General features: G+C 54.8%; 4 protein-coding genes across 10 annotated transcripts; 2 read left to right on the top strand and 2 right to left on the bottom strand.

Moving 5' to 3' along the window:
* Positions 1-37: 37 nt before the first annotated feature.
* Positions 38-5,716, bottom strand: LIN37 (lin-37 DREAM MuvB core complex component). 2 transcript variants are annotated; one of them, XM_058707585.1, is made up of 9 exons: positions 5,377-5,716; positions 2,081-2,156; positions 1,870-1,920; positions 1,524-1,553; positions 1,357-1,442; positions 1,105-1,271; positions 420-560; positions 259-332; positions 38-174 (listed from the first exon to the last, which is right to left on the bottom strand). In XM_058707585.1, the coding sequence occupies exons 1-9, from the start codon at positions 5,408-5,410 to the stop codon at positions 93-95; spliced, it is 741 nt and encodes a 246-aa protein (XP_058563568.1). In that variant the 5' UTR covers positions 5,411-5,716; the 3' UTR covers positions 38-92. The 2 variants fall into 2 exon arrangements, with proteins under 2 accessions (XP_058563568.1, XP_058563567.1); XM_058707584.1 differs by having other exon boundaries at positions 1,870-1,923.
* A 1,212-nt stretch (positions 5,717-6,928) lies between these two features.
* PSENEN (presenilin enhancer, gamma-secretase subunit) lies at positions 6,929-8,378 on the bottom strand. 2 transcript variants are annotated; one of them, XM_058707589.1, is made up of 4 exons: positions 8,223-8,378; positions 7,931-8,088; positions 7,375-7,479; positions 6,929-7,215 (listed from the first exon to the last, which is right to left on the bottom strand). In XM_058707589.1, the coding sequence occupies exons 1-4, from the start codon at positions 8,261-8,263 to the stop codon at positions 7,076-7,078; spliced, it is 444 nt and encodes a 147-aa protein (XP_058563572.1). In that variant the 5' UTR covers positions 8,264-8,378; the 3' UTR covers positions 6,929-7,075. The 2 variants fall into 2 exon arrangements, with proteins under 2 accessions (XP_058563572.1, XP_058563573.1); XM_058707590.1 differs by having other exon boundaries at positions 7,931-8,022; positions 8,223-8,318.
* Positions 8,379-8,428: 50 nt separating this feature from the next.
* On the top strand, positions 8,429-10,707 carry U2AF1L4 (U2 small nuclear RNA auxiliary factor 1 like 4). 3 transcript variants are annotated; one of them, XR_009255923.1, is made up of 9 exons: positions 8,429-8,574; positions 8,721-8,808; positions 9,180-9,246; positions 9,329-9,378; positions 9,454-9,552; positions 9,718-9,851; positions 9,957-10,052; positions 10,139-10,301; positions 10,419-10,707. XR_009255923.1 is itself a non-coding variant. In XM_058707587.1 (8 exons), exons 1-8 carry the CDS (start codon positions 8,531-8,533, stop codon positions 10,157-10,159), a joined length of 585 nt encoding a protein of 194 aa, XP_058563570.1. In that variant the 5' UTR covers positions 8,429-8,530; the 3' UTR covers positions 10,160-10,295. The 3 variants fall into 3 exon arrangements, 2 of the variants coding, with proteins under 2 accessions (XP_058563570.1, XP_058563569.1); XM_058707587.1 differs by lacking the exon at positions 10,419-10,707 and having other exon boundaries at positions 10,153-10,295; XM_058707586.1 differs by lacking the exon at positions 10,139-10,301 and having other exon boundaries at positions 8,431-8,574.
* Positions 10,708-10,856: 149 nt separating this feature from the next.
* Positions 10,857-13,446, top strand: IGFLR1 (IGF like family receptor 1). Of its 3 annotated transcripts, none has more exons than XM_058707582.1 (5): positions 10,857-10,996; positions 11,430-11,652; positions 12,121-12,305; positions 12,611-12,989; positions 13,073-13,446. In XM_058707582.1, exons 2-5 carry the CDS (start codon positions 11,466-11,468, stop codon positions 13,396-13,398), a joined length of 1,077 nt encoding a protein of 358 aa, XP_058563565.1. In that variant the 5' UTR covers positions 10,857-10,996; positions 11,430-11,465; the 3' UTR covers positions 13,399-13,446. The 3 variants fall into 3 exon arrangements, with proteins under 3 accessions (XP_058563565.1, XP_058563564.1, XP_058563563.1); XM_058707581.1 differs by lacking the exon at positions 10,857-10,996 and adding an exon at positions 11,170-11,308; XM_058707580.1 differs by lacking the exon at positions 10,857-10,996 and having other exon boundaries at positions 11,320-11,652.
* Positions 13,447-13,716: the final 270 nt, after the last annotated feature.

Genomic DNA, 13,716 nt, shown 5'->3' on the forward strand with positions numbered 1-13,716 from the left:
GCTGGGAAGAATAGGCTGGAGCAAGCAGAGGCCAGTGTGAAGGTGTGAAGGAGGGGAATGTTTATTGGGGGGCTGTGGGGAGCAGGGGAACATCACTGGCGCTCATACATCTCCCGTAGGATCTTCATGCTTTCTGAGTACCGAAGCTGGTTCCGATGAGATGCCTCCTTCCACCTGTGGTGGGGGTGGAGAAGCAGAGGGAGGACTCAGCAGTTGGGGCAGAGGCCATAGGGGTGCCAACAGGATGGGGATGCTCACCTCTGGCGGATGCGTTTCCAGCGCTGCATGTTGCGGTAGATGAGTGTGGATGGTGAGGGCTCAGTCTCGGAGGGCTGAGTGGACAGAGAAGCCAGGCTGGGTGGCCATGCCCGAGCCTCGTAACATATGCCCCATAGCCCTGGGTCAGTTTGCATACCCACCTCATCCTCGGGGGTACCCTGGGTCTCAGGCTGCAGCGGGGATGGAATTCGGGACCTGCAAGCATCACCAGAGGGCCCAGCGGCTGTGGGTGGAGGCAGCTTGTACACATCGCGACTCTTGCTGCTGGTGACCTCTGAACTCTGGGGACACAAGGGCCCCACCCCGGGCCCAAGAGGTTAAAGAAGGCCAGCACTATATACTTCACCCCTCCTGCCTCATCCAGTGACAATAGACATGGGGGTCTCACAGGGGCTTGTCTTAAGAGCCATGCCAAAAGAGTGTCTCCTGTCCAGTCCAGGGACCCCCCTCCACCTCTGCCCAGCCCAGGGACCCCCAGTTACTCCTGCTCAGCCCAATGACCCCCATCTTCTCCCCTAGGCCAGGTGGCTACACCTTTTTGCACTAAGGACCCCTGTTGAGCCCCCCAGCTTTTGGTCACATCTATCTGCCCAAGGGAGCCCTGTTCCCTCTCCCTCCTAGGCCAGGTAGCTGTGTCCGTCTGGTTTAGGGAGTTCCATCCATACTCTCAGCCAAAATGTTCATATCTGTGTGCCTCATCAGACCAGAAATCACTGAGGGACAGAGACCTGTGCCTGTCTATCCCACTAGCTTTGGGAGGACACCCTGTGGTTATCTACCCACTGCCCCCCTGGCTGCCGGGAGGGGGCCCACCACACATCCAACCTCCTCATCCTCAGGCAGTGGGGGCAGTGGCGAGCTGGGTGAGCGTTCTCGCTCGCGCACTGAGGGGCTGTTGCGCATCCAGGCACGGCAGATTGGGTACAATGGTGTGTTCTCACTGAACTGAGCCAAGTCCACACTCCGGTCAAACAGCTTGATCACATATGTGTCTAGGGTGACGGGAGGGGAAGGTGTGTGAACATCCTCCCATAGCTGCCCATCATGGCCTGCCCTCTAGAGTCACCGCCTACTCACTGGATCGCTGAGGCCCTCCCTCAGCCAGCCCGTCATCCATCTCCCTCCTCTTCTTCCTCCGCTGGTGGGGGAAGCGGGCGGATGGTCTGTGTGGGGCAGGAGAACATCAGGACCAGGGCAGGGGCTGGAGACTTCTTGTCAGTTGGCTGGGGCCCCTGCCACCTTACCGTTTGCCGGTAGATGCAATGGAACAATCCCTGTGGGGAGACACAAGATGTCAGCAGGTGACTCTAAAACAAATGCCTGCTTAAAACCCCAAAAGGTACCCTGGGGAGACTGAGATGTTCACAGGGACCCCACCGAACTCTTAGACCCTGCATCCCACCCACGCCTCCAGGGCTGGAAGGGCCAACCATAAGGAAACCTAAGCTTCTGCTGCCACAGGGTCTCTGTACATGCAGGGTGGTCAGGACTGCGGTGGAGGAAGTGTGGGGCAGAGTGGTCAGAGCCTGGATGAAGAAGGAAGTTATCCAGCACAAGCCCTCAGATACAGATCCCATTAACAAAACTTACTTGTTGTGGGTGTCCGAGGGGGTTTTCCCAGCTTCCTCCTCCAGGCGCTCCCTGCTAGTGGAAGAGAACTGTGGGCTCAGGGTTCCCAGGGGCAAGTGGGAAGGCACCAAGTAGCTTTTCCATTGGGCCCCTTCCTCCCTAAGCCAGCTTCTGGGGTCCTACCCAGATCCACCCAGGACAACCCATAACTCCTGCTGGGCTAGGTCCCAACCTGTCCATGTGACTCTTCTCCAGCAGACACTGCAGGACAGCATCAAGTTGGTTCCGGGCCTTGGCCATCTCCAACTCTGGGGAAGAAGATACCAACCAGGAGTCGGTTCTAAGGCCCATCGCAGGTGGGCAGCCGACTAGGCTGAAGCAGGGCATCCACATCCAAGCCTACGGCTGGGCCCAGGCACATTGGGCGGTGCAGAGGGCAAAGACAACTGACGTGAGGAGCAAGAGCTCCGGGTTCCAGGGTTGTCCCACATGCTCATGTGTGACCAAAGGCAAGTCACCTTACCTCACTGAGCCTGTTTCCTCAACTTGAAAATAGGTCTCCCAATGATACCTATCTGCAAGGACCGTTTGAGGTTTATTTATTTATTTATTTAATTTTAATTTTTTTTTTTTTTTAACGTTTATTTATTTTTGAGACAGAGAGACAGAGCATGAACGGGGGAGGGTCAGAGAGAGGGAGACACAGAATCTGAAACAGGCTCCAGGCTCTGGGCTGTGAGCACAGAGCCCGACGCGGGGCTCGAACTCACGGACCGCGAGATCATGACCTGAGCCGAAGTCGGCCGCTTAACCGACTGAGCCACCCAGGCGCCCCCCGTTTGAGGTTTAAATAAACCTATGTTGGGGCACCTGGGTGGCTCAGTTGGTTAAGTGTCCAACTTGGGCTCAGCTCATGATCTCCCTGTTCCTGAGTTCAAGCCCCGTGTCGGGCTCAGTGCCCCCGTGTCGGGCTCACAGCTCAGAGCCTGGAGACTGCTTCAGATCCTGTGTCTCCCTCTCTTTCTCTGCCCCTCCCCCACTTGTGCCCTGTCTCTCTCTCAAAAATAAATACAATGTTAAATTTTTTTTTAAACAAACCTATGTTATATATGAATCTCTTAGCAAGATGCAATTACAATAAGATGTACAGAGTACTTATTATGTGCCAAGAATTGTTCCAAGCACGTTACACGTATTAACCCATTAAATTCTCACAACAACTCTGGCAGGTAGATAGGATTGTCCCCATCTTATGGATGATGAAACTGAGGCACAGACAACTTAGGCTAGGAAATTGCAGGACTGAGGATTTGCACTCAGGCACTCCACAGCTGAAGTTATAAGGCAGAGACTCAAACTGGGTGCAGAATCTAGCTCCCAGATGTGGTCTGTTTGGCTGAGGCAGTGGTGTTATTTTAAATCTGAACTGAATCTAAATGGACAACATGTAATAATTGAGAGAGTGCACCTAAAATATCCATTTTTGGCTCCCCCCCTGCCCCGCTCGAAATGAGATATGGGCCCACATTCCTGCATTCCTGGCTCTGTTGGCCTCTGTGTTTGCCTCCCCTCATCATAGAACTTAGAGGTGATGATGTTATAAATATTCTCCTCTCGCCCTTGTGGGGTGTTTGCTCTCGTTCCAACCAGTACCTAGCATCACTCTAGTCCAGGGCTCAAAGCCTGGAAGGACGCTTGGGGACATGCTTTGCCAGCCCTGAGATGAAAGAGGCAGGGATTCCCAACAGCACGGAGGAGAGGCAGGGTGGGGGTGAAGGGCTGCAGGCAGCTGAGATTCTAACAGAGAGCCCTGGACAAGAGCCCAGGTATAAATCATACATACCCACATCTCTTTCCCTAGGCCCTGCTTCTCTCCTGAACCTCAGACCTTGGGATCCCATGGTCTCCTGGATACCTCCCCCTGGACATCCCCTAGGCCCCTACCATCTACTGGGTCCACACTGGCCTAGTGTCTCTCTAAACTTTACCACTTTTCCTGGGCCCCCATCTCTGGGGTAGCCCCACTCCCCCAGTCCTTCACTGGGCCTCATAATAGACACCTCTCATCTTCCTCCACCCCAGCTCACCAACCCCATGGCCTGTCCACTTGGCCTCCTGAGTATCTCTCTGCTCTCTCCCTATCCTGGTTCTCTCCCTTCCCCCAGGCTCCCAGCCTCAATCTCCTCCTCTGACCTACCCTGCACAACGTGGCCAGGAGACTCTTTGGAAAACCAAACCCACCCTGATCCTCCCCTGCATAGAATAGTCCACCACTCCGTAGTTCCCCAGGACTGAGTCTGAACTCTTTGGCCTGGTGTTCACAGGCCTCCAATGACCCTGCCTGCCCCCCGCCCCCACCATCATCTGTAGTCAGGCCGTTATATTATACTCTTCCACTCATGATTTTTTTTTTTTTTTTGAATTTGGGGGAGATCTTTATTAACTCACTCCTCAGTTCAAAACCCTCCTTTGGCTTCCCATTTCCCTCAGAACAAAAGCCAAAGTCCTAACTTGGATCCACAAGAACTGTCCTCCTCCCTCTCCCTGTTTGCCATCATCTCACACTCTCCACCTGACTCTCTCTGCTCCAGACACACTGGCCTCTCTGCTGGGCCTTGAACGTGGCAGATGAGTCTTCCACCTCAGGACCTTTTCAGAGCTATTTCCTACATCTGATTTGCTGTTCCCTCATCTGTCCTCACTCCTTTTTTTTTTTAATTATTTATTTTCGAGAAAGAGAAAGAGACAGAGAGAAAGAGAAAGAGAAAGAGAATGAATGAATCCTAAGCAGGATCCAGGCTCTGGGCTGTCAGTACAGAGCTGGACGTGGGGCAGGAACTCATGAACCCTGAGATCATGACCTGAGCTGAAGTCACAGGGCTCAACGGACTCAGCCACTCAGGTGCCCCACCTTGCCTCACTCCTGATCTTACCTTCTCCTGTTTCGTTTTATTAGAACTTATACCATCTAACACCCTACAAATCATTTTGCCTTTTTGGGGGTCTGGATTCCATGCCTCTCCCACCACCCTCATTAACATGCCAGTCCTGGGTTCCCATCAGCTCCGACGCAACCCAAAATGATTTCCTCTCTCTCAGCTTCGGTTTCCCAGTCTACCACATTTCCTGCTTCCTAGGATTACTGGGATACAGGGACCGGGAGGATTAAATGCTTCTCTGTACTTCAAGTGCTGAGCACAATGCCTGACTCATGACCACTGCTGGAAATGGGGAAACCGAGGCAGAGGCAAGAAGTGTCCTTTTCATTGTCACACGTCTCAGGATCCCCGGGTCTTACTGTACCACACGGTCTGAGCCACCACCATTCATTCTCAACGCTACCTTCAACACAGACCGGGAGGGTATGAAGATGGCAAGAATCGTTCAATGCCTGACATGGCGATAGTCAGGTGGGCGGCAGGAAGAAGTCGCGCGGTCCGTCTGATCGCGACAATCTTATCTATCGGGACTCCCATACCCTGATGGGTCCGGTGCTCCCCTACAGGCCCCCTACCTCGGGGTCCTCACCTGATTTCTCCACTTTCACCTTCACCGGAAACATGGCTTGGGTCTGAGGTGTGGCTAGCTGGGTCAGAGGAGGCCAAAGAGCCCAGGGTCATAAATGGAGGCCGAAGACTGACGGGAAGAGGTCAAAGATAAGCTTTGTGTGCGACCAGTCCTCCGCGCTGAGCAGTGTCCGGCGGCGACCGCCACTACAGCCGCCACCTCCTCTGTTTCCCTTCTGTGGGCGGGTCCCTTTGGCAATTGCTTGTTCCCATTTGGCAGTGCCACCGTCGATCTCGTCCCTGACCAATTGACACCGCTGCCATCTGCTCCCAGCTGTAAGTCCCACCTTTCTGAGGCCCCGTTTCCGGAAACAAAGCAACGGCATCCCGAGGTGCTTCCTGGGAGGTGTAGTTCTACGTCCGAGACACAGCCAGGGTAACAACGCCTGCGCCGCGCGAGGCACGGTGGGAGACGTAGGATCAGGGCTGCGTGAGGTTTCTTGGAACTTGTAGTGTTAGGCGCTTTGAGGAAAACCAATTTAGCTATTACCAAGATTTATCTAACCGTAGGAGTCCTTCTTTTCCCCGAGAAGAAGACAAGTCTGGAGTTAGGCCGGGTTCAACCTTACTGAGCCCTCGCCAGGTGCCAGCTACCTGTTACTCTCTCCTCAGGAGCAACCATTTACTTAGCAAATATTTATTAGCGTGCCAGGCACTCTTCTAGGCACTGGGGACACTGCACAGAACAAAACCGACAAAAATTCCTGCCGTAATAGAGCTTATATTTCAGAGGATGTAAGATTACAAGAAAGAAGTAAAACAGTTTAAAAGAAATGTAATAAAAGAAAGAATACAACCTCAAGGCACTTGGGGAGTACCAACGTTACGGATTGAAATTTTAAGTAGGACGGTCAAGGAAGCCTTCTCTGATAAAGCTCTTGGCTATGTTTATTGCTGCAGACAACATCTCCTTCAGAAAATGGGAAACTTCCATTTACCACAGATGCTTTGGGTCTGATAAATTCTAAGAGGTAGTATTGATATCCACATTTCTTAAAAAAAATTTTTTTTTAATGTTTTATTTTTGAGAGAAAGAGAGAGACAGAGCATGAACAGGGGAGGGCAGAGAGAGAGGGAGACACAAAATCCAAAGTAGGTTCCAGGCTCTGAGCTGTTAGCACAGAGCCTGATGGAGCGCTCGAACTCATGAACAGTGAGATCATGACCTGAGCCGAAGTTGGACACCTAACCTACTGAGCCACCCAGGTGCCCCAGTATCCACATTTCTGATGAGAGTACCGAGGCCAAGTGGGAAAATAGAGTTTTCAAATTCACACACCCCCAGAACAGGATAGCAGCCCCTAGTAAAGGAAGCATTGTTTCTTTCTTATTCTGCACCTGTAAAATAGGGTTCCTGAGCAGGAAAATTCCTATTTCAGAGGGTTCATAGAGTGAAGGATTGCACTACTGTGTGAAGCACTAAGCCTGACACAAAGTGAGCAGTCAATACACGTTTCTGAATATTAATAACCATTTTATGCTTCAACCTCCAAAAGATCCAGGAAGTCAATACAGAGAATTAGAGTCCTTTATTGGGGGATGTCAGCAAAGAACACAGGAGATGGGAACAAGTCTTAGGGGCTTGAGAGGGGCTTAGAGTAGAGGAGCCCATCCTGGGAGAATGAGAGAATGAGCAAGTCCCAGGCCTGTGTAGGAAGCTATCAGGGGGTACCTAGGGGTATGGTGAAGGAGAGATAATCACCAAGGGCGCCCCAACGGGGCCGGTAGATCTGGAAGATGGTGATCCAGGTTGTGAGTACAATCACCCAGAAGAGGAAGCCCACAGCTGAGCGCCAGACATCTGTAAGAAGGAACAGGAATGGGTAAGGTTGGCCTCCAACTGCCCTCTGGTCTCCCCCAGACTGGCCCTCTCTTCTCTTTGGGAGCCCCAGAATTCTGAAACCTCCATCATTCCCTCTGGACACCCAATGGCCTCCCTTCATCTGTGTCCTAGACTCACAGCCTTTGATTTGGCTCTGCTCTGTGTACGCCGGGACTAGGAACGCCTCTCGGAAGAACCAGAAGATGTTGACCAACCAGAGAAAAGGCAGGAAAGCAAACCCACCTAAGAGAAAACAAAACAAAACAAAACAAAACAACAACAACAACAACAACAAAACTGTAACAAAAAGCAATGACATTCACCCCCGCCCCAAACTTCTACATAGAGGACAGAAGTCCCTCTCCCATGTCCAAGTTCAAATGGAGATCTCTATCAGAGATTTAGGAATTCTGGCTCCTCCCTGTGACCCAAAAATCTGACTCCTCAATCATCTATTTCTCAGGACCCAGAATCCAGCCCCACAGCTTCCCCCCCCCCCCCCCCCCCCCGTCTCTTGGGACCCAGAAGTTGAGGCCCCAGCTTCCTCTTTCCTCAGGTCTCAGACCCTTCCCTCAGACCCAGGAGTCTGCAACTAAGACCCAAGAATCCAAGTCCCCAGGTCCTCTTCCCTCGGGCGCTCTAGTCCTGTCCCGGTCCCCTCTCTTCTCCTGGGACTCTAGGAATCGGCCCTTACCCAGGTAGTACTTCCGGCACAGATTTAGCTTCTCCTCGTTGGACACCCGCTCCAAGTTCATAGTTGCGCTGAGGCGGAGTCGTCCCGAGGGTCTGTAAGGGCAAGAGCCGAGCCTTGACCCCAGGTGACAGATGCAGGGATCGCGAACAACCACGCCCCTATTACGACAAAACGGAGATAAAACTGAAGGGTGGGTTTGCTGAAAGAAGGGTTCTCCGGCCCCCACCAGCAAGCTGACAGGGTTGAACGCTCTTCACGTTTATTGGGGTACGCGAAACGACCCCCAACTCACCAGTGGAACCTATTTCCTCCGCTTGGAAGCCTTTGCCACATTCAACTCCGGACGTTTGCGCGAGATACCGCAAGTATCTCTGGAGTTTGTAGTCTTTTTCAGTGAGGCAACGCTGCACGCATGCGCCTTCGGGGAACTCCGGGAGGCGGTGATTTTGCGGGGAGGGCGCAGGTCTCCAACACGCAAGCGCAGCAGACGGTCTAGGAGCGCGTGCGGTGGAGGGAGGCAGCGACAAACTACACTTCCCAATGCTCTAAAGCAACGGAAATGACGTAAAGAGCCGACTGAGTTGGAGGGTTCGAGTAAAAATGGCTGAATATTTAGCTTCGATATTCGGGACTGAGAAGGACAAGTGAGAACGGGCGCAGGGAGTGGCCCCCTGCGGGGACCGGGGCCGGGACATTTGGTTCCCTGGTGGCTGGGAGGCGTTGGGCGGTGCTTCTGGGGTGTCCGGCCTCCCCGGCCCTCGGTTCACCTCTGTCTTTGCACCTCTTCCAGGGTTAACTGCTCTTTTTACTTTAAGATCGGGGCCTGCCGGCACGGGGACCGGTGCTCCCGGCTTCACAACAAACCGACTTTCAGCCAGGTGAGACCCGGCACGGAGCCTTGAGGGTTAACGCCTCCCAGCCATTCCCCTTCTGTTGTCCATCATCACGAGGTCCCGCCTTTTCCGGATTTCAAAGGCCCACCTTACCACCGGCTTTTTTCCTGTCGGGCCTCTGCGGGTTCCTCCCCTTCCCTCAGGTCCCTCTCGCCACGCCCCCGTACTTACGAACTACACTGCTGGGCTGTCCCTGACTACTAGGTTTCTCTTCTGGTTTCCTTAAGCGCAAGCTTCGCTGATGCGCTCAATCAAGGTGCTTAGGCTTCTTCTCTGTTGCCTGGTCTCAGCCCCAACCTTCATACCCCACCCCTTTGCATGAGCTCAGGCCCCCGCCCCCTTTAAATTCTGTTCAGACCATAGTGCTGCTCAACCTGTACCGGAATCCACAGAACACCGCGCAAACCGCAGACGGATCACACTGTGAGTGAGGGGCCGGTCTTGGGGGCAGGGCAGACAGACCCCGGCAGGCCACCCCCTGATTTCATCCTGCCCCCTCCTCCAGGTCACGTGAGCGACGTGGAGGTGCAAGAACACTATGATAACTTCTTCGAGGTGAGGGTTGGCAAGGGATGGGTTGAGTTTCCTGTGGGCCAGGAGCTCAGCTGAATGCCTCCTGATCTTCCGCAGGAGGTGTTCACGGAGCTGCAGGAGAAGTACGGGGAGATTGAAGAGATGAATGTGTGCGACAACCTGGGGGACCACCTCGTGGGCAATGTCTACGTCAAGGTGTCTGCTTTCCCCCCAATAGAGCCTACAGGTGGAGGCATTTCAGTGTCACCACTGAAGCCTCACAGCTTGAGGTCCATCACCAAATCCAGCCCAGCCCCAGAGCTGCTAACTGATTCCCTAAAGACTTCTGAGTTTGCCAGCCCTGATCGATTTTTCCCTTAGTTTCGGCGTGAGGAGGATGCAGAGCGGGCAGTGGCTGAACTCAATAACCGCTGGTTCAATGGGCAGGCAGTGCATGCTGAGCTGTCTCCTGTCACCGACTTCCGGGAGTCATGCTGTCGGCAATACGAGATGGGGTATGGTAGTACGGGGGTGGGATGGGCACCAGGAGTTCCAGACTCCTGTGTGTTGGGAAGCTGTCATCGACGGCAGCGTCCTCCATCCATCTATCTCCTACCCAGGGAATGTACCCGGGGTGGCTTCTGCAACTTCATGCACCTTCGGCCCATCTCCCGGAATCTTCGACGTCAGCTGTATGGGCGAGGACCCAGGCGCAGGTACCTCAGGATCAGCTTGTCAGGATGTCTCACACCCTAAGGCCTTTGTACCCTGGGATGGACCTTATCCTATGTCCCCATAACAGCGTGTCTCTTTTAGATCCTAAGACTAGTTCTGAGCATCATCCCAGGACCAGCGCCTAAATCTCAACCCCAAAACCAGCTGGAACTCCAAACCCCCAAACCCAAGACCAGTCTGGATCTCCAATCCAGAGATCAGTTCCTGAGCACCTGTCCTGATACCACTCAGTAACTCTGGTGATTTCATCACCTGCCCTGCCCTACCCCAGAACTGAGAGGCAGGCCTGGGGAAGTGTGCAACATTTTTCACAGCTCTAACCCTCGTCTCTCCTCTCCTGTTCCCAGGTCACCCCCAAGGTCCCATACTGGTCACCGCCCCCGAGAAAGAAACCGAAGACGTTCCCCAGACCACCGGCATGGCCGCTTCTGAGACCCTGGCTCCCTTGACCTCCACTCCTGACAGGCATAAATGTTCCTGGCCAGAACACCTCCTGAAAGCTTCCTTACCTCCCCAGCGCCGTCTTCCCCAGGCTCCGGGGCTCCGTGATGTTAATCTGTTAAACACAGGGACCTTCCTTTACCACCCTTCCCCTAATAAAGTTCTGTATTGAGGGTTTAGAACCTGTTAGCTTGAGCCTAGCTGTGGGCTGGAGTTTCCTTCCACCCCCGCATCTCCTGACGAAAAGGGGAAGCGGGCTGGGCTCTGGCCACAACTTCAGCTGAAGAACTTCCAGCAACAGGTGGGAAAGCAGCAGGCTCCGGGCCCAAGGCTCTAGAAACCCCTCAGTGGGACCGGTAGCAGTGGGGACGCTTTTGTGCTGGGAACTTCAGGACATTTCTCGAAGGCTTCTCAAGGGGGAGGTGCCTGATTGTGGCAGGTTGGAGGATTCCCAGCCCGGAGGAGACTGGGGTTAGGAGCTAAGGTAAGGCCCCTGGGAGTTGAGTGGGAGTCTCCAGAGGGTGAGGTCCGGGTGCTCCATGCCAGCTCCCCTGAGGTGGGAGTTCGCGATACCTAATAGTTAAGCTTACTGTATGCTAGGTGCTGTTCTAAGCAGTTTACTTCTAGTAATGGTTTTAAGTCTTCGAAATAAACCTTTGAGACAGGTACTGTTCTCCTGTTTTAGGGATGAGAAAAGAGGTAAGGAAGATGGCAGCGGTGGGATATGAATCCACTCTGTGGTTCCTGAGTCCTCATTCTAGCAATCTAGAGGCCTTGGTGGTCCTTCTAATAACGGGTCAGGAGCTGGACTAGGGGCTGGTGGGGGGGGGGGGTAGGTTCCCCGTCTTCCAAAACGGTTTGGGTATCCAAAGCCCCCACATCACTGCTTCCTTCTTCTGCCCTGGTTTCCTGGAAAGTGTGACAGAGGCGCTGTGGCCGGAAGTTCTGTGGTCATGGCCCCCCAGGCTACAGACCCCGCCCGGATGGGGCCCCTACGCCGCCTCCTGACTGCGGCACTACTTCTGGCTCAGGCTGCGCCTCAGGAGGCCTCCCAGCACTGCGGGCGCCTAGAGTACTGGAACCCTGATAACCGGTGCTGCAGCAGCTGCCTGCAGCGCTTTGGGCCGCCCCCCTGCCCGGGTGAGGAGCAGGGGCCGGGGTATGAGGGCGGAGCCAGGAGGTGATAAGGAGATGGGGAAGGGACGAGGTCTGTGGATTATTGTCTGTGAGGCTTCCTTCTGCGTGGGGGCGGCCGGCCCTATGCAGATAAGACAGCAGGGGCGCTGAGCCTGTGACGGAAGGGATGGTATGGGTTACGTTAGTGCCAAGGCGAAGCGGTCCTGCCAGTGAGAGGGGCCGAATCTCGGCGGTGTTCAGAGGGTGGGCTGTGTGGCTAAATCGGGAGTGGGTGGGACTTGGTGCCAAAGCGGGGCGGGGCCTGTGTAGAGAGGGTCTTGAGCCTGCTTGGCCAGTGCGGGGAGGGTGGCACGTCCACTGATAGGGTGGGTGAGTCGAGTACAAGGTCGGGATAGGACAAAGGGGAAAGGGAGTCGTTAGTGCAGAAGAGGAGGGGTGGGCAGCCACACGTGAGACTTTGTTTCCCACCAGACTACGAGTTTTCGGAAAACTGCGGATTCAATGATTTTGCCGATCACGTGACATACCCCTTCAAAGAGTGTCCCTTTGGGCAGTGCAACCCCGACAATGCGGAGCTATGTAGCCCTTGTGGCGCCGGAGCCACGGCCCCCGCTCCCGCAGGGAGCAGGAGCGGAACCCAGCGTCGCTGCAGAGAGGTGCGGGTAGGCCCCGGAGGGCCTGGGAAGGGGTGCAGCCTGTCGGATGCGGGACAGGGGCTGGGAGGAGTGGTTTTGGGGTTAGGTGGGCGGGGTCTGGACTAAGGGAGGGAGTGTAGTCCCACTGAAGAGAATAATAGGGTTGGGGGAATAGTAGTATCAGGAGACCTACCTGGGTTAGGGGGTGGGTCGCTGGCTCAGGTGGGGATTTGGTCCCACTGAGGGATATAAGGATGGGAGGTTCAGGCTGAGGGGGGCAGAAGTGGGTGGGGCACGCTGCCAGCTTTACTCCAACCTATTTGCAGAAGCCGGTCCCTCCCAAGGAGCCCTGTCCTCTCAAGTCTGGGAAACCCAGAGTTTATAGCTCCCAGGAGCCCAGCCCATCAGCGATTTCCAGTGTCTCCTGGACACCTGAGCGCAACGTCACTCAGCAGGCCTTGCCGAATTTTGCCCTGCCAGTGGTGCTGGTTCTCATGGTGCTGGTTCTGCTGGTGACCTCAGCAGTGATCCTTCTGCTTGCCCAGCGGTGTCACCGCCGGGCAAAAGTCCTCCATCCCTACCCCGGCTTGGTTTGTGGCGACACCAGTATCCATACGGTCTTCTCCTTGCCCTCGTCCTCTCCAGGCTCCCTGGAGGCATCAGACGCAGGGGATAAGGTGTCTCTGGTTCCACTCCTGGGCAGAGGTTAGTCGGGGACGTGCCAGGGAGGGAAAAGGTGGACTAGAAGATTGCCCTTCCTCTTCCTCACCCCTCCATTTGTCTCCCAGAACTGCCGAGTCTGGCATCACAGCCCCTGTCTCGCCTCCTGGATGAGCTGGAGGTGCTGGAGGAGCTGATAGTGCTGCTGGATCCTGAACCTGGGCCAGGTGGGGGGATGGCACGCGGCACCACGAGACACCTGGCGGCGAGGTACGGAGTGCCCGCTGCCTGGTCCACCTTTGCCTACTCACTGCGACCCAGTCGCTCGCCACTGCGGGCCCTGATCGAGATGGTGGTGGCAAGGGAGCCCTCTGCTTCTCTGGGGCAGCTTGGCACACACCTGGCCCAGCTGGGGCGGGCAGATGCACTGCAGGTGCTGTCCAAACTTGGCTGATCTGGGGCTTGTTCGGCCTCCTCCTCAATGAAGTTTCCCATGAATTGCCTGCTGCCTCTGGGCCTCATTAAGGTGCCCTTTTGAAATACGGTCTTAACTGGGCCAAGACCCAACGGGAATCCCCTCATTCCACCATGCGCAACTAGACCAGATGTGGGAGCCGGCCTCGTGCCTCTGGGCACCCGTGGTCCCGAGAAATGGCCCTGCTACCCTGGGGAGAGCTCGTTCACAGGGGCCCAGCCGGATTCTAACTGGGAATATGTTGGACATTTGTTGCTCCGAAGCCTTAACAGACCCTCACAATTTACTTGTAATTCT

The sequence above is a fragment of the Neofelis nebulosa genome, chromosome 17, assembly GCF_028018385.1.
Source record: "Neofelis nebulosa isolate mNeoNeb1 chromosome 17, mNeoNeb1.pri, whole genome shotgun sequence".
Lineage (NCBI taxonomy): Eukaryota > Metazoa > Chordata > Mammalia > Carnivora > Felidae > Neofelis > Neofelis nebulosa.